This window comes from Babylonia areolata, chromosome 4, assembly GCF_041734735.1.
Source record: "Babylonia areolata isolate BAREFJ2019XMU chromosome 4, ASM4173473v1, whole genome shotgun sequence".
NCBI lineage: Eukaryota > Metazoa > Mollusca > Gastropoda > Neogastropoda > Buccinidae > Babylonia > Babylonia areolata.
Window position 1 is genome coordinate 34,221,148 of NC_134879.1, and position 19,313 is coordinate 34,240,460.

General features: G+C 43.8%; 1 protein-coding gene across 5 annotated transcripts in view; it reads right to left on the reverse strand.

The window, feature by feature from the left end:
* Positions 1-19,313, reverse strand: part of LOC143281103 (uncharacterized) — a 129,185-nt gene that overhangs the window by 3,129 nt on the left and 106,743 nt on the right. For 4 of the 5 annotated variants that reach the window (XM_076586060.1, XM_076586059.1, XM_076586056.1 and 1 more), the window contains exons 11-15: positions 8,618-8,753; positions 6,596-8,310; positions 3,698-3,949; positions 1,123-1,208; positions 191-339 (exon numbers count right to left, since the gene is read on the reverse strand). In XM_076586060.1, the coding sequence (XP_076442175.1) occupies positions 191-339; positions 1,123-1,208; positions 3,698-3,949; positions 6,596-8,310; positions 8,618-8,753 (2,338 nt within the window). The remainder of the gene's footprint in view (positions 1-190; positions 340-1,122; positions 1,209-3,697; positions 3,950-6,595; positions 8,311-8,617; positions 8,754-19,313) is intronic. The other variant, XM_076586057.1, reaches the window with a different exon arrangement.

Below are 19,313 nucleotides of genomic sequence, written 5' to 3' on the forward strand. Positions count from 1 at the left end.
ACTAATGAACATGTTGTTAGGAAAGAAATATCTGCACTCACACAGCAATTACTGTACCTCAAAACTTCGCTTTGTGAATACCACAGCAGGGACCGTTTAAATACTCATCCATTAACAAAAGCTGATTTTCACTTTGTTGGAGGCAAATACTGCCAATGCAGACCTCATTACAAGCAACAACTCAGCTTACAGTGAAGGTGGTGCTCCATTTTCCTCAGGTTCTTCAACACCCCAGCCAGCTCCTGATTGGCTGATTTCCATGCTGGGATTTCACTCTTGGCAGGATGGCCCAGAAAATCATCAATGGGTGACGGGGTGATGCTGGCTCGATCCTGCTCCCTACCACCCAAACCAACACATGGACATTACTCACACAGCCCAACACATCAAAACCTCCATCTCTGGGCTTGGAAAAAAAACTCTGAAACGGGTAAAGTTGAACAGGGCTAGGTTATGTGCTACTTGTATTCAACTGCTATTGTCACCAGATGTAAACCAGAATAGAAAAAAAGTACTGCATGACCAGAGGACCAGTTAGCTTACAAGAACATTGAAATATGTTTAGTGTTGGGGCTGAAACCCCTTAAAAACAACTGCAATCAGGAAGGCAAATAATTCAAAACAATGGCTAACTGATGAATAACAATGCTGAAATCACCCTGCATGATCAGGTATGGAATTTTGAATTTCGAACCATTGTTAAGCATGACAAATGGTCAGAGCTGGAAATAAAATAATTTGCAAAACACTGAAACAGGAAGGTTGCTTCATGACTGCTGTACATCAAATAAAAACATTATAACTTCTAAGCTAACTAATAAAAAAAAAAAGAAAAGAAAAAAAGATGATACCAGAAAAAAATCTTGATTATTAGCTGTGCAAGATTTCAGTCTCATTCCTATTTCTTCAGACAACTGAAGCTGAGAGTCCTAACATGGGAGAGATTTTGTTTTGCATCATGGGATGTGAAGATTACAGAAACCTTGGAGAATGAACAAAAAACACTACTGCACAATGAGGTCACCCTTTTGTTTAATGCTCAGAGACATGCTGGTTGAAACTATCTTAAATCTTCAGCCCCATAAAAACATTACCAAGAGCTGATCTGTTGTGCATACTGACCTGAGCTTGAGGAGGGCTTTGTCCATGTTGGTTTTCAACTTCAGTGACAACTGGTAGATGGAGGACACAATCAGCGAATCATAGGACTGAAAAATAAACAAATTAGAAATGAACTGTCAAATAAAAGCCAAGGAAAAGTCACTGACACCAGTACCGGTGGCTGGGTGCACCCAGGGGCTAACCAGTGTGTGATTTTTTTTTTGATTTTTTAAATCAATATGAGTATTGTGATATAATATGTGCATCATTTAGGTACTATGATGTAGGGTATGTATATAATGAGTGCTGAGTGTGATGTTTTTTGTCTGTGTAAAAATGTAAATTGTTTGAGTGGATGGTTGGAGTCTGTGCAGGATTATGCATTTAAGTTTTTGTTTAAGTGTTTAAATGCCAATCTTAAACATCAGTTATTACGCCATACTGTGCATGCGAGCATGTTTTTCATGGAAAAATACTATATAAATCAAATCAAATTATAATGGCTCTATCATCGCCAAAGATAAGTTTGCTATGGGCAAAAATGCAAACACTGGAACCTCACAGTTCAGAGCCATCCATTTCATTGACATGTCTTTGACAGTGAATTTCCTGGCCAACACTGCAGGTTCTGTATCTCTTGGACTGACTGACAGTGGGACATCATTTGGAAAGGGAATGTGGAGTACAGTCATGTTATGCAGTCCCAAACCAGAATGGACCTCCATAAAATTGTCATTGTCCATCACTTTAAAAAGAAAAGATTGTCCATGGTTCTCTGGTCTCCAATACCCATTGTTATGCAAACGGTGAATTGTGTCAACTGCTTAGCGTTGACAGATTCATGCAGGGCTGTTGCTGGGACCTGACAGTAGTCTCCACTCCAGAGAATGTCTTCAGTCTGGCACTGTGGGTGAGTGATTGCCATCATCAGTATGGAGCATATAAGATGTCCTACATTATATAAATGAGAACAGGCATGACTGAGCACCACCAAAAGAGACCTGATAACAGTACAGGGTATCTTTCAGTGTGTGGCCTTACGGCAACATGATACTTGTAATAGTTCCTTGTGGACTGCCAGCACAAAGACTGCGACAGAACAATCCTCAGTGTGGCTGAGAATGGTGGACTTGGGAATCTCCTGGTGTACTCTGTACAGCTCTGTCCAGCAATGTGGTATGGACTGCAACATTACATGTATACACTGCAGACAGCTGTGGAGGATGTGGTTTGTGTCACTGTGTGCCCTGACAGTCCCATCAAGGGATTGCATGCTCTCTGGCTTATCTTTCTGAGTTCTCTCCTCCGCCAGTTTGATGGTTCTTCCACTGCCTGAGACGTCACAGTTAGCTGGTACACACAGTAGCACCACATAGCAGTTGTAGAGAACAAGTGCTGCATGCAGAACTGGCACTGGTGATGGCAACAGTGGGGACTGTGAGTTATATGGCAGCACAGCAACACACTTCCTTTTACAAGTGTTCATGGTGCACCTCTTGCAGTTACACAAACAGCAACACACCTACACTCACAAGTGTAAATAATGGTACACTTCTTGCAGTTATAAAAACAGCAACACATTTCCACTCACAAGTGGAACTAATGGTACCCCTCTTGCAGTTATGAAAACAGCAACACATTTCCACTCACACTTGTAAATAAATGGTACACCTCTTGCAGTTATGAAAACAGCAACACACTTCCACTCACAAGTGTAAATAAATGTTAAACCTCTTGCAGCTATAAAAGCAGCACACACTTCCACTCACAAGTGGAAATAAAAACAACAATAATAATAATAATGAAAAGGATACACATATAATCCAAGTGTTAGTATGTATTATTATGGCTGTCACCTTCAGGTTCTGTAAGGTAAGGAGTTCAAATCTTTGTGTTAAGTGGCTGAGGATGAAGACTTTCATTCGCTCTCACATCAGTGCACACATAGCTGCAGGTGTCTTTTACCTTGTTGTGTACAAATGTATACATATAAGCTAAAAATGGTCATATAAAACAAAAATGTTTGCTCTTCATAAAAACATGTCCATGTCCAATTAGAAACAAAGACATTATCATTTCCTTGGTTACTAAAATACCCCTACAGATACTGTGGTATCACACAGGCAACAAAATAAAATATTCCTGTACTGAATTAATATAGTATATTAGTATTCTTTATAAGTGAAACTTGAGGCATACAGATGAACACAAAGCAGAATCACAGCAACATCACTGGTATAACTCACAAGGAACAATTTGAGGAAGGAGATTGCACATAAAAGGAAAATTAGGGATAAAATTCTAATGGCAGGATAAGGAAGAATTAGATGGGTTAAACACAAGCACAGAAATCAGGGATCTCACACCAACAGCACAGAAAATAAATCTAGTCACAAAAAAGCAAAAATTTATGTGTATCAAGGCAAAGCTTTTTGTGTATGAATATGAGTGTGAGTAAACACCAGTCAATACATAAAAGGACATCTACTTGTATCAACATGCATATCAATCATACTCCTTTAACAGGAATTGCAATCCAATTATATATATTTGCATATAGATGAGAGTATATGGGAACTGCAATTCCACTGTTTACCTGTGGACTACTGGACTGAGTGGCACGCAACTCAGCCAGAGTACGGAGAGATCTGGCTGCCGTGCTTGCTCCAACCACATCAAAATCTGCCGCTCCAAGGGTGCGCCGCCGCAACAGCAGAGAGGCCTGGGGGGAGGGGGCGGGGGAGTCAGGGGAGGGGGTATGCAGGGTGGAGAGTGGAGGGGTAAAGGCAGATTTGTGAAGCATAAGGCTGGCAGGGTGGGCAGGGGGCTTACCGCCATGACTGGCGTCCTGAGGTCATAACCAACATGCACTTCGCTACAGCCATGTAAACACTTCGCTACAGCCATGTAAACAAGTAAAGCATAATAATGGCAACAATAAAACCCGTAAGTTGAGAAGAATACCAAAAAACAAAAAAAAAAAAAGGAAAAAAAGAAAAAGAAAAAAAGAAAAAAGAAGATACACAAACTCAAGGGGAAAAAAAATGTGATATAAAATATATATACTGTGAGTTAAATTGGTAACATGCTTTGGAAACAGAAACACTTCAGGCATGGAGATAAATAACCACATGCTGTGATCAGTATATTTGTATCATACTGGCAGAAGGAGAACAGCTGATGAGAATGTTGATGTATAAAGTTTCTCACATTCCTTTATTCTATTTATATTTTTTCAATTTTTATTTTGCTGTCTCATCTTTTCAGTGCTATTTCAATCATCATCTATACCTGAAATTCATATCCCTTGACAGCAGCAACACTTGATTTGTTGTTGTTATCTTAGTGCCAGCAGGAAGCTATGAGCATGACTTAAGACATGTACATTGTGACGCTCCCAATAACAGAAGATCCTGCACTGTTGCTAAGCCACTGAGGATATGTTCCACTGCGCCTGTTCTGATTCAAGATACACAGAAAACTACTTCACTACCTACTGAGCAGCTTTCAGAGGACAAACTGAGGCATAGGTACAGAGACTGAGCGACCATCCTTCCCCTATCATCGAAAATCTGCTGACAACAGAGACTGTCAGCTATCTTGCAAGTCCTTGCCTGGCCGGCTGACACTGAATGCAAACAGCTTGGTTCAAGTGGGAATAATTCTAGACATTTCTTACTTTGTCAGTGTAAATCTGCAGTATTGCTGGGTCACACACTGCCCAACAAATTTTAAGGACACAATGACCAGTCCCTAAAGGGCTTCACATCCGTAACTTCCATCATTAGTCTGCAACCACAGCTGACAAAATGAGATTTCAGAGCAGGCTTCATTGCCTCTCAACAGTAACTGTTTTGCATGCTTTTCTGTGGGTTAACAACACCTGCTTAAATTTCATGAGACCGATGATGCCAGTCTATTTTTGAAGCAGTAGTGGGTGTCTGCACTCTCTCTCCTGACAGCATGGAAACTGATTTGGATATCTTAGCAGCAGCTACATTGATATTGATATCCCATTTAATTCCAGCTGAATTTACTGCATACCCTGCCAATCTTCCTTGTGTGATGTGTGAGAAGGACTACACTCTGTTGTATGCACTGTGTGAGAGGGGGCACTATGTTCTATGGTTACTGTCAAATCAGTATACTGAGTACCAGTGTGTCAGGTTTCTGGTGGATTTTGAAATTGGTCAAGTCAGCAGTTATGCTATTACACTTAACATACTTATGTCTTACAAGTTCAGTACTAGCATGAAAAGAAGTGTGCATGTGTGCATGTATGATGTGTTTTATAATTATGAAAAATGAAAACTAAAGTAAGCATTTAGACATTCAATCATCAATGACAGCAAATGAACTGAATGAAAATTTTGAAAAAATGCTATGGACACGAAAAATTTAACCCTAAAATAAAGTAAAAGCTGAAAAACACATAGATCTATTATGGATTAAAAAGTAAAACTATACTAAAGCCAGCATGACAAAAATCATCTACTTTATGTAAAAGCCTTTGGACAGACTAATCAGAAGTGTGAAAAAATCATAAAATCTTTGTTCATTAAAGCCAATGTTTGAGAATGCAGCATGAATTCTTTGGCTGACCCAACAATCTGGAAAACATACATCCAAGTTAATGTTTATACTAAAAATTAAAAAAAAATTTAAAAAAATCAAAAAAAATCTTTAGGTGAACACAAAAACTGTCTTGTTTGATCATTGTAATCTGTCCTTTAGATCCTAAGTACCTTTATGAAGATGAACTACTTTATTTGACAAGCATGATGTGAATAACACAACATAAAACCAGGAACACAACACAAAACCAGGTTTTGTGTTAAGTGCAATTTCCTGTGAGGTCCATTCTAAAATAATTCTGACTGTATACTGACTGACTGAGTGGTGGCACGACGAACAATGCAAAAAGAGCATGGCAACTGCCCCGCTGTCCTTTCATCAATCTACATATTTACTACTTATTATGATTCTCTTCACAAGAATGACCTCTGTTGGAAATTATAATAAATTAAAAAAAGCCCTCACCCTCCCCTCCAAAAAAAGGTCTTATGACATAACTGCAAATATTTTTAGATCCAGTTTTTTTAAGAATAAATTTTTAAGTATCAAAACAATGGAATAGTTCTATTGAGTATGAATATGAATATGAAAACAGTCACAAAGAAAGAAAAGAAAAACCACTCACAGTTAGCACTATTTGTGTAAGAAATATAAACAGTCATAAAGAAAGAAAAAGTGCTTTCTACAAACATGTAAAAACCAGTAAAACACAGCTCAGACAATCAGTTGTTTAGAGCAAAACCCGAATCAAACATAAGGAGAAAACAAAGAGTAACACCAGCACAACAAAAACACCCACAGTGCTGATCCAACAGACACCTCCAAACAGAAACACAAATGCATGGCCACCAACACAAGCTGCAAACACCAAACTGTGAAAGAGGGCAAAGTAAACCAGCAACCAGTTGTTTCCCCTTACCTGTGAGGTGGGGAAAGGGCCCGCCTCGTCCTCATCAGCACTGTGGCTGAGGCTCAGACGGTCACTCCTCAGAGGGTTGTGGAATGGAATGAACGCTCGTCGGAAGCCAGTTTCCCCGTAGGCGTCTGACGCCGTGGTAGCAGAACTCAGATCGTCCACACTGGATGTGGAGTCCACATTGTAAGTGTCATGCCGCACCCTGCCCGACAGCTCGGCAGAGTTGGTGAAGGAGGCCGAGCGCGTCATCCTCTGCTTGTACAGGCTGGATGACTGCACCTTGGGTTTGGGCCGCGACTCCTTGGCCTTGTTGGCCCGGGCCTCCGCCACCGCCTTGCGTGGGTCATACTCTTTGCGCCGTTTCCACGCCAACCGCTCCGCAGCTTTTGGGGAGTTGGAGCGACTGCCAGGTTGGGAATGGCTGCGACTGCTGACACCGGTGATGGCCAGGTCCTTGCTGCCCGGAGCACTCTTAAGCTGGCTCTTCAGCGTGCGAATGTCCCTCTCCTTTTTCGCTGATGAGATCGTGGACGAAGCGGAGGAACTGGCAGAAGAACGACGATCGGTCAAGCGCAGACTGCTGCGCTGGGACACGTCCTGCCTGGTCCCTGAACTCTCTCTGGCCTTGGGAGTCGCCGTGTTTTCCTTTGCTTTCCGTGCGATCTGAGCGCCCAGGCTGGCCTCAGTGGCTGTTCTGTCAGTGTAGGAGGTGCGGGGAGTGCCGTGGATTGATGATGACCTCCTGGAGGATGCTGTTGTTGCCGCCGACGCAGCACTGGCACGACTGCGGGCTGTGTCTGCCATCTCGGAGCCATCGGCTCGTGCTCTCCGCAAAGCGAAGGCCCTGTTGGGTTTGGTCATGGTGATGGTCCCTTTCCCACGAGAGCCGGAACGAGAGAAACTGGTTTCTGTCCGGTCAGAGGAGCCAGCATCGCTGGCGTCTGAGGGGAAACTCTGGTCCAGGCTGTTGCTGCGACTGAACACATCTGACACCACCGACACTCCGGCACCGCTTCTGGCACTTCTGTCACTTTTCAGAGGGGGCTTCTGTTCCGAGAAGGATCTGGCCATGGTCTTCCTGGAGGAGGAAGACACCGACGCTATCCTGATGTTGGAGTTGTCCTTCTCCTTACTGACCTTACCACTCATGGTGTCCCTGGGGCTGTGATACTTGGTGGGCTTGACATAGTCCTCATCCCCGTTCACCATAGCAACGGTGCTGGTCAGATCAGTGTCAGACCCCACTCCCTCCTCCTCCTCCTCCCCCCCACCCCCATCATCTCGCCGGAAGCCCATGCGTGCCTCCATGGCGGCCATGACGGTCTCTGTGTCCCTCAACAACAGTTCTGTGTCGATGCTGCCCCGTGATCGCACAGAGCACCCCTCGGGGGTGGCCCCACTGTTCCTGTTACCAGACTCTTCTGACCCGCAGGGGCTGGTCTCCGCCCTGGACACACCAAACACACCACTGCCGCTGGACACCACGGGGGAAAACTTGACGTTCCTGGAAGGAGAGTCATCGGCGGAGCAGTCCTGACCGTTGTTCAGCCTGGGGCCAGCCCCATTGTGGCCAGTGTCGGGACTGCTGGCCTGGTGGTGCGACGAGTGGTCACTGCTGACTGGGCTCTGGTCGTTGCCTGTGGGGATGGACGGCAGCTTGCGGCCCGTCCCAGGACGCTTCCGGCTCAGACCCTGAGGCGGCTTCTTGCTGGCCTCATCTGTACACATGGCATTGTTGATGATGATGGTGACAACGACAACAACAAGAATACTGCTACTTCTACTACTACTAATTTAACTGGCAGTCACTGTAACTAATTTAGCAGAACATTCAAGTTGTTTTCTTTGTGTGTGTGTGTGTGTGTGTGTGTGTGTGTGTGTGTGCAAGTGCACATGCATGTGTTTTTTAAGAGCACACACAAAAACACAAGCAAACAAACACACACACACACAGACATGTGCACACACACACAGCCAGTAGAAGCTGCAGAAGCACACAAGCCACAAGGCCAGGCCCAGCTGTACCTCTGGCGGCACCCTCCTTCCTGCCAGCATCCTTGGGGCTGGCCGGGGAGTGTCGCGCCCCACTGGTCAGACTGTTCAGCTGGCTGACCCATGATGGCACCTCCTCCTCCCCCATGCTTCTCGACATTAGACCCTCCTGCACACACACACAGACACACATTATGCTTCTGTTGTTTTGATTATTTTTAATTGTATTGCATTGTATTGTATTTACTGCACTACTCTTGTCAATGCAGATTTTTATGTGTGAAATACAGGCTGCTCTCCTCAGGGAGAGCATGCTGCTACACAGCGGTGCCACCCTTTCTTTTTTCAGCCAGCATGTATATTTGTTTTCCTGTCAAAGTTGATTTTTTGTACAGAATTTTGCCAGAGACAACCCTTTGTTGCCACTGGTTCTTTGATGTGTGCCAAGCACATGCTAGTTTTGCTACACATGGGACCTTGGTTAACTGTCTCATCCAAATGACTATCGTCTAAACCACCACTTAAGCTCTTGTGGAGGGGGAGAAAATACTGGTAGTGTGGGATTTGAAACTGCGCACTCGGATTCTCTTGCACCCAAACCGCCATTACCACTAGGCTACAATTTCACTTACCATTCAGTTCTTTTGATTAGTTCATTCTGAGACAATCACACAGAGAGGTAACAAATACCTCTTTCATAAAATCCATTGTAAGACTTTCAGGTTTGGATCTGCATTGAAGGTACAATCACCAAACAGCCAGCCAAGAATATGTTATTCTCTGTCCGTCTGTGTAAACCTGTATCATGTTTTCTGAGTGAATCGTTCAAGCAAGGCTTGTGCTTCATACATAGATGTATGAGAGGGCAAAATTATATACAACAGAGACCTCACTCCTTGCCTAACCACATCCATAAAAGACAATATTCCAGCGCCTTCAAACAATTTTATGCCTCATGATTCATAATATCGAAATGTGATGACAGGGTGAAAGGGAGGGGTGGTGGTAAAAATGGTACCATTACCATACCCAGATCTGATGAAAACCGAAACTGAAAATGTAAGAAATGAGAATGTCACTGACATTCCAAATATTTCTGTTGGGAATTTTGACAATGACCAAATTCACCTCGATGAGCTGGATTGGTAGGAAGAATGCATAACTGATATACGTGCATCAAGGAAACAGCACAGTTTTCTCCAAACAACAACTAAAATAGCTAACCATCCAAGCATGTTATGCTTTTGACTTGGCTGCTCAGAAGAATGCCTTGCATTCCACGGACGTGCTTGTGGCTAACGGGGAAGCTGATCTGTCACCTGCTGATGAATGTATAAATCTCTCTCTCTCTCTCTCTCTATATATATATATGACTGTGTTTAAAATTTTACCTGTTACAGATCAATACCAGAAAATGGGAGTTGGAGGCTTGGGGGAAGCTGGTGAGATTATGCCAATTCCATACAAATGGTGTACCACTATGTGGTCATCATGGAGCAAGAAATCTTTAAAGGAGAGAGAGAGAGTGTGTGTGTGTGTGTATACCTGTGTGCATGTGTGTGTGTGTGTGTGTGTGTGTGTGTGTGTGTGTGTGTGTGTGTGTGAGAGAGAGAGAGAGAGAGAGAGAGAGAGAGAGACGGAGAGAGAGAGACAGAGAGAATGGAGAGATAGAAGAATAAAAAAGATGGAGAGAGAGAGAGAGAGAGAGAGAGAGAGAGAGAGAGAGAGAGAGAGAGAGAGAGAGAGCAGAAGCGGGGACTTTTCCTCAATTCACAGTGTGCAAAGAATGTGACAAGCACACTGAGGAAGATGGACCACAATATGCTTCACTGACTTCAGTTGTTGGGGTTTTTTTTTCTTGTGCCCTGTCATTGGTGTGCTTGACTTCACTGGTGACACCCTGTCATTAAAAAGGGAAGAGTATCCAAAACACTGGGGCTGACCTGTTGGGAAAGAATTCTTGTTCACTTCTTGGACTCTGCAGCTTCTTAAATAAAGAAAGGAAAAAAAAGAAGGAAAAAGAAAGAGCAACTGTTAAGTATGTGGGTGCAGCAGTGTGTGTGTGTGTGTGTGTGTGAGAAACAATATATATGTGTGTGGATGTATTTTAAGTCTCAGTGTATATATATATCTCTCTCTTATTTTGTGCATGCACATGCGCGCGCGCGTGTGTGTGTGTGTGCATGCATGCACACATAAGATGTGTACACATGTATGCCAATGTATATGCTCTGAGCATACATGGACTGGTGTGTGTTTGCATGCAAGCATATGCATGCACACATGTACACAAGAATGACTGCACATGTATTATGATATATTTGACTGAACTTGTTAAAAACCTATACCATCAACATATACCAAATAACAAAAAAATAAAACAAAACTAAGAATAATAAAGGAAACTGCTGCAATCCTGTGAAAAAAACACAAAAAAACCACTAATCGCAACTTCTTACACTGTTTCAATCAAGATGCTCAACAGATCACAACCCCAACAACTAGAAAAATAATGGTAATGTTAATTCATAGAATGACTTCCTCTCTAAATAGGGCTCGAAGCATGATGTAAAGCTTGCGCAATCACAGCAAATCTTGATAAATTCCAAAAGCAATGTGTGTTTACAAACACTAAACACACTGAAATTACTTGAATGTCCCTCTCTTTGATTATATCAAAGATTTATGATTGTATCTGTCTTCTACATGCCTTCAAGCTTCCTGCCAATATTGCATGCCATCTTGTGGCCTTGACCTCTGACCTTGAATTTCAATATGGATGGTGCTATCAGCATGGCCTGTTACTATGTCAATCTGGATCTTAAAAAAAAAAAAGGATGTAAGACTCAAGCTTTTTCTATTTTGCTGCTGGTGACCTAAAAAGAACTGTTTGCCTTTCTATCCCACTGGATCCAATTATCTTTCATTAATTTGTTTTGACGACCTTCACCTTTGATCTCTTACTGTTTACCTTCTCAAAAAGGGGGTGGCTGCAGATGTCATTCACCACATACAAGTAATAAATCCAATCCGTCCACGAAAGTTCGAGTGACTAGCATGAGAGACGCACATATCATGTTATACCAAATGTTCACTGTTGTACTTAAAAAAATAAATAAATAAAAAAGTATTTTGTTCTTGTTCATTTCACTTTCCTGAACTAAAAACAACAACAAAAAATCAAATGTAAGCATGTCCATAGAGGTAGGCACTACAAACAAATGACACAAACCAAAGGTGTGGAGTGGGAGCAAGGATCGAGTGAAGGGACGTTTGATTGCAGTGTTTCAATGCATCACAATATCCATAAACCTGAAATCCGTGTCCATGTAGAAATGAAAATTTAGGCTGATCCATCCATCAGCTCTGAACTGAAGCAGACTTCTCATGGTGCCCTGTGTGAAGTCTTTGAATTCTTTGTCTCATGTCTCACAGTTCCCACATCTTTGATGAACCACCAATAACAGTGTTGGGGAAAGTTGGGTTTTTTTCACAAACCTTGAACAACCAACGAATGGTGGCAGACCTTGTGGCGTATAAACCAAAACCCAACTGTCTTCTTCTTCTTCTTCAAGACGAGTAGCGGCAACCAAACTACGGATTTTAGTGCTGCTACTTTGACTTCCCCCCACCCAGACACCTCAACTAAAAGTCCTGAACAGGACTTCGGCTGCTCTCCACTACTCTCACTACACTCCAGGAAAGACGACTCCAACTACGGCTGGGCTTCTTCTACAAGGTGGTTGAGGGTGGTGCCAGCGATCACTCCGAGTGACTTGATCACACCGCAGAAACCAGGACGACGCATCCGCTCCACGAGAGACAAGAGCACATATCTGTCGTGAAACCCTGTGGAGAACTATATTCGAAACAACGATAGATGCTACTGTGTCCCTGAAACAAACACCGACCAGTACCGATACTCATACTTCCCAAAGACAATAATTGAGTGGAACCATCTAGACGATACCATCGTCCACAAAAAGTCAGTGGATAGCTTCAAATCGGCTCTGACAAAAGCCAGAAGCCAGTAACACCAACGCCAGTAAATGGATGTAAAGCGACGTGTTGATCCAGATCCAGATCCACCTGTCCCCTGCTTTTGGCCTCCCAGACAACAACACTACCGCGACACACGATACCGCCATGTGTGAAACAGTTCACAGTTCTTCCCCACATGCAAAGCAAACACAGATGACGTTCCCTTCTTCAAACCCACCGTCCCCAAACGAACGCAACCTGAACCTTGACAGACGCCACAATCAGGCACGATAGTCCGACACAGAGCTGGCGGTTTAGTTCCGTCTGACTGTTATTATGTACTGACTGGCTCCAGTTCCCTAGCTGTAGTGTGCTCAGTGAAAATCAAGTCAGTGGAGAGAACTATCTGATGGACATGATAACGAACAATGGTCCGTTTCTCGTGATAACAGTAATAGGCGTTTCTCGACACTCACTGTGTGTGTGTGTGTGTGTGTGTGTGGAGGGCGGAGAAGGAGGGTGTTGGGGCGTGTGCATTTTTGCAAGTTTTTTTTTCCTTTCAAATGTTCCCAGCAACAAGCGCAGCGCAGACGATAATATATACGGAAATCATACGCACACACACACATCATTTTCACACACACATACTCACACAGACTGTCAATTATTCACACACACACACACACATTTCCACATCAGTTAATCAGGACAGAAAACATCTGCACTCGTTAAAAAAGAAAAAGAAGAAAAAAAGGCAAAGATACACATTGTGGAGATAATGAGCCATCGTGTGAGGTGTTCATGGGAGATAAAGAAAACACACAGACAGACAGACATTCTTGCTGTGGAAGATAAAGGGACAGACACAGACAGACAGACATTCTTCTTGCTGTGGAAGATAAAGGGACAGACACAGACAGGCAGACATTCTTCTTGCTGTGGAAGATAATGGGGCAGACACAGACAGGCAGACAGACATTCTTCTTGCTGTGGAAGATAAAGGGACAGACACAGACAGACATTCTTCTTGCTGTGGAAGATAAAGGGACAGACACAGACAGGCAGACAGACATTCTTCTTGCTGTGGAAGATAAAGGGACAGACACACACAGACAGACATTCTTCTTGCTGTGGAAGATAAAGGGACAGACAGAGACAGGCAGACATGCAAACATTCTTCTTATTGCATGAGACGATCAGAAAGCTTCGATGACACAAAATACACTTCTTTTCACTTGCCTTATATAGAGAGAGTCTGTATCAACTTTGAGAAAAGTCACTGGGGCGCCGCGCACAGAAGAACAGGTCACCAGATTCCTCCAGGTCTGTCAGTCTGTGTGTCCACTCTACTGACCACGAATCGCCGGACTCTTTGATTACGTGTCTTCACCGTTTATCCCAGCGTGTTAGGTTGACACACAGTGTTTATAACAAAGTGTCTCTGCTCTCCTGCTGCCCACCCCTCTGCCCGTCCACTGACCCTACAAGTCCCATGGTCAACACAGCGTTACATGCCGTCAGACTTCAGGTCAAAAATCTGGAGAGCAACAAGTTGTCAGACAAGACAGAAAAAAGAAAGAAAGAAAGCAATGTGTGTGTGTGTGTGTGTGTGTGTGTGTGTGTGTGTGTGTTTGTGCGCGCGTGTATGCATGTCACGGTGCGTGCAGTGTGAGCGTGCGAGTGTGTGTGGTATGGTGGTGGTGGTGTGTGTATATATGTGTGTGTGCGTGCGCGCACACACGTGCGTGACATATGTGGGCATACAGTTATAGCTGGGTATATTCTCTTCAGCTTTAACAACAATAAAAAAAAAAGAAAAAAAAAGAAAGAAGCTAAGCCACGTTTTGGGGCAACTCACTTTCTCCGTTCATCTCTCTCTCTCTCTCTCTCCCTATCTCTCTTTCCCTGCCTCTCTCTCATTCTCTCACGCATTCTCAGTGTTATCAGTGAGGGCAAAGAAAACTAGTTGGCGCTGCAGTGATGGCGACACGGTGCGTTCACAGATACTGTGAATAGTGCGTGACGAGCCTGCATGCCTGCATATGGATTCACAATTTCATTTCCAAATGGATGAATGAAGTTGTACTGTATTGTAACGTTAGCACCCTCAGGACGTGTGTGATAACCCCCACCCCATCCTCTCTCCCTCACCTAATATATCTCTGTGCCCTTAGTGTCATCATGTGACCATCCAACACTTTTCATCTGCTGAATTATTAGTCGTGACGAAGTGTATAGCTCCCATATGAATCGCGACTTGGTGGGTCCGATAACTGAATGGGGAGACGCTGAAACCAACATAGGATATTGGTATACTTCACTTTTTTCAGTTGCGAGTCTACACACACACACACACACACAACCTGTATGGGTTGGCAGTGAATCGAAACTATATATTCAAAACCTCAACCTGAACAGACTGGACTTGTAATTGACCGACCATCGACTTCGTTTCGTTTGATCAGCTACGGGGTCACACAAAACACACATACACACACACACACACACACACACACACACAACCACCACAAAACCTGCATGGGTTGGCACTGAATCGGAAACCATTCAAAACCTCAACCTGGGTACACTGGACTTACACTTATCGAGTGACCATTGACTCTGTTTCGTTTAGTCAGCTACGGGTCACATAACACATACACAAAACAACAACAAAACCTGTATGGGGGTTGGCAATGAATCGGAAACCATTCAAAACCTCAACCTGGACAGACTGGACTTGTTACAAACTGACCATTGATTTCGTTTCGTTTGGTCAGCTACGGGGTCACTCAACACACACACACACACCCAAAACCTGTATGGGTTGCCACTGACTCGGAAACCATTCAAAACCTCAACCTGGACAGACTGGACTTGTAGCTGTCCATTGACTTTGTTTCGGTTTGGTCAGCTATGGGGTCACAAAACACACACACACACGGTGGCTGGACAACAACATTTAGTTTACATGTGAGTCTGGTGGTCTTGGGTCAGTGTAAGGCTTTCCTTTGTTTCTCCAACTCGGGGCGTCCTCCTCTGTATATCTTTTAGTACAGTCAACCGGGTCTGTATTTACAAAACCAACAGGCCACCGACGGGACAGTGTCAACATCAGAGGGCACGGCGACGCAAAGAGAGAGAGAGAGAGAGATGGAGAGTGGGGCGGGGTAATGAGGTGAGAGAGGGAGGAATGAAAGGAGAGGGGGTAGGGGGGGAGGGGAGGGGAGAGAGAGAGAGAGAGAGAGAGAGAGAGACAGACAGACAGACAGACAGAGAGAGAGAGAGAGAGAGAGAGAGAGAGAGGGTGACGTTTCTGTTCGAATCCAAAAGTAGTTGAAAATCCTCCTCTTGTAACACACACACACACGCGAGCCATAGACACTAATATCTAGTGTCTATGCATGAATCAACTCGCGCGTGGCAAAGTAAAATTAATCCAAAGTGTCTGCAGAGAGAGAGAGAGAGAGAGAGAGAGAGAGAGAGAGTGTGTGTGTGTGTGTGTACTACGTGTGCGAGTGTGTGTGTGTGTGTGTGTGTTGATACAAGGACAATAAAAAGACGATGACGGCCAGGGAATGGAGACTGTTGCTGTGTCGTGACAGTTGTGCACAAACAATTAAAGGACAGACAGGAAAGTTAAACAGCGCATTCCAAGCTCTCTGACTTGGATGCGAAAAAAGATACATTGCAACTGCAACCTGTATAAGGCCAGGTTTGTTTTTGAAAATCATCTTAAGAGTTCTGGCAGAAATACAGGCTTGTACATTTGCGAAGTTCTGGATGTTAAACAACAACAACAACAAAAAACACCACCTTCTTATTCAAAAAGGGAGATTATCAAACATCCCCCAAGAAGACCGTATTTGTACAAAGTGTGAACGTAGCGACCTTGGGGACGAGTTCCACTGTGCTCTTTGATTGTTCAACCTTTGAAGAGGGGGAGGGGGTGGGGGTGGGGGGAAGAAGACATTTACCAATTTTTTTTCTAAAAAAACCACCCCAAATGTTTAGAATTCTGTTCTCTATTCAGAAGTACAAACAAATGATTGTTGACCCACCTGATCATATTTCTGAAAATAATGAATAGTCTGATTTAACTCGATAGACCAGGTGCAACTCTCCGAGTCAACATGCTTTCATCTTTATTCAATGCAGTGAATCTCTCCTATTTGCGTTTGGGATAAATGCTTTCTCATTCCATGTACACACTGCACAATTGCTGTATCTCTCGTATGGTACTTTTTTCTTCTTTTCTTTTCTTTCTCAAAAAAAAGTTTGTCATAACTAAGCAGTTGATGTGGCCACTGTAAACTATTATGAGCGCAGTATCAAATGTTATTCATATTCGTATTAATCACATGAAATTTGTAACATTTTCATGTGCTCCCATGGGATTTCCTGACATGAACACATCTTGTCTTGTATTTTAAACAGTTTATTTGGAACATGCCACTATCTACCACAGTTACAGACAGACAGGATAAGAGAAATTTATACGAAGCCCAGCCCCACATACGTACATTTACACTGCTAGAAATCTTGACTAAAAAGATACCGCTACAGATCGATTCCCATAAAACTGAATTAAAACGTCTTATCAGTTGTGGAATTAGGCAGAAAGAATGAACAAATGACCAAATTGTAAATAATAATATCTGAATAATGTCCAACAGAGCTCCCCACATGCGACTCAATAAACATTGACTTTTAAATTGTGAGATAAAATGCCCGGCACACAATTAACAATTCATTACACATAGCTATAAAATAAAATGGACATGCAGTTCCCATTTAACACAAATACACGCGTTTCCGGAATTCTGGGACTAATCGCTCCTCTCAAGATTTTAAGCGTTGCTGTGTGTCAAGTATTACTTCTTATCACAACACACACACACACATGTTACAAGCTCGGCAGAGTTTTATGCGTTAGAAAGGAAGGTGTATGCTGTGTGGGGGGAGATAGAGGAATGCGCTGCAGGCACGGTGAAACGTTTAGTGGTTTTCCCCTGTAAAATGCATCACCACTACACTCTGAGCGGTCCTGAACGTGACGGGAACTGTCAGTGTCTTTTGCTGCACACCTCGTTCGCTGGGACCTTGGGGAAACGATCGATGGCATTGATGGATCATTGGTGCGCACCTGTGTGTGTGTGTGTGTGTGTGTGTGTGTGTGTGTGTGAATGTGTGCGCGCGCGTGCGTGCGTGCGTGCGTGCGTGCGTGCGTGCGTGTGTGTGTGTGTGTGTGTGTGTGTGTGTGTGTCGTGCGCGCACGCATAAGGCATGCGTTATCAAGCTAAGAAATCATGACCACAAACACTGCAAGTGTTCTTCTGCAACAGTTTCAGTTTCAGTAGCTCAAGGAGGCGTCACTGCGTTCGGACAAAACCATATACGCTACACCACATCTGCCAAGCAGATGCCTTCTGCAACAAACATATGAGAAACAAAATTAAGACTTCAAGTGTTCTTCAGTCAACAAACAATGTGTGTCACATGACCATGCAACATTCTCCCTCGTGTCAGGCAGTGACAGATTCCAGGATCTGTATACCGGCCTCGTGTACACAACAGACGACGGTCAAGGACATTGTACAACTGAGAGGGCTATGGCTCGGGATATTATCATGTCACATATAACGTCCACATTCCGCATCAGCAGGAAACTAACCAATCATTTCTGTGGTTCAGAGACCAGAGTGTATGTCTTGGGGGAGAGAAGTATGGTGTTATATGTACTCTCTCTCTCTATCCGAGGGGGTGGGGGAGGTGATCTTATAAACAGAACCCAAATTAAATATGCAAACAAGAAAAGAGCCATACTAAACCCACTCTTTCCACACTTTCCCTTCAATATCACTATATGTCTCTCCCTCCCCCCGCTCTCTCTCTACGCACCCACTCCTCGATCTTTCTTCTCCATCCCTCCCACTCTTTCAAAACTACTGAACTGGAGGAAGAGGAGGAGGAGGAGGAGGAGGAGGAAGAGGATAATAATAATAATAACAACAAGAAGAAAACTTCCACCTTAGCCATCGTCCACACCCCACGGCACAAAAATTCCGCATGACAACCAACCCAACACTCGGATCCCATACACGGCAGATTAACACGCCCACCCTCTCCTCTAATCCTTGCTTTCTCCTGAACTGCTGACACCAAGAGGCGGCAAAGTCTGCTAGTGCTGGTGTTCAGGTGGACGGGTAGTGGGAGTCTGGGAAGAGGGGGGGGGGGGGGGGTGAAGCGAGCCCAGGGGAGAGGAAGGGAAGGGGATGGGGGCGTGGGCGGACTGGTGGGGGTGATTTGCGAGGACACGCAGTGTTTTTTTGTTTTTTTGCGGATAAACTATTTCAATTGTTCGTTCATTTATTTAAAGGTTGACCAGACCAAACAAAAGTGTGTTGATTCACACACAAGGCCATCGTACCATAACATCACACACACACACACACACACACACACACACACACAACACACGCACACAAAGTTTGGAGAAGACATAAAAGACCAGTACATAATCTGTCAGCCGTTGGACTTCTGATCATGTGGTCACCAGCGAAAGGCTTCATTCAAGGTTGCGTTTCGGAATAATGTTGCGTCCTTGGGGAAAGACACTTTACTTCTGATTTTCCTTGCTCCGACCAGGTGTGAAATGGGTTACCTGACTAAGGTTGGGGAAGGTTAACAGACCATGCATTGTTCACACAGACAGGGCTTTCCCAGTCATTAGTTTCGCTTTGTTGGGCTT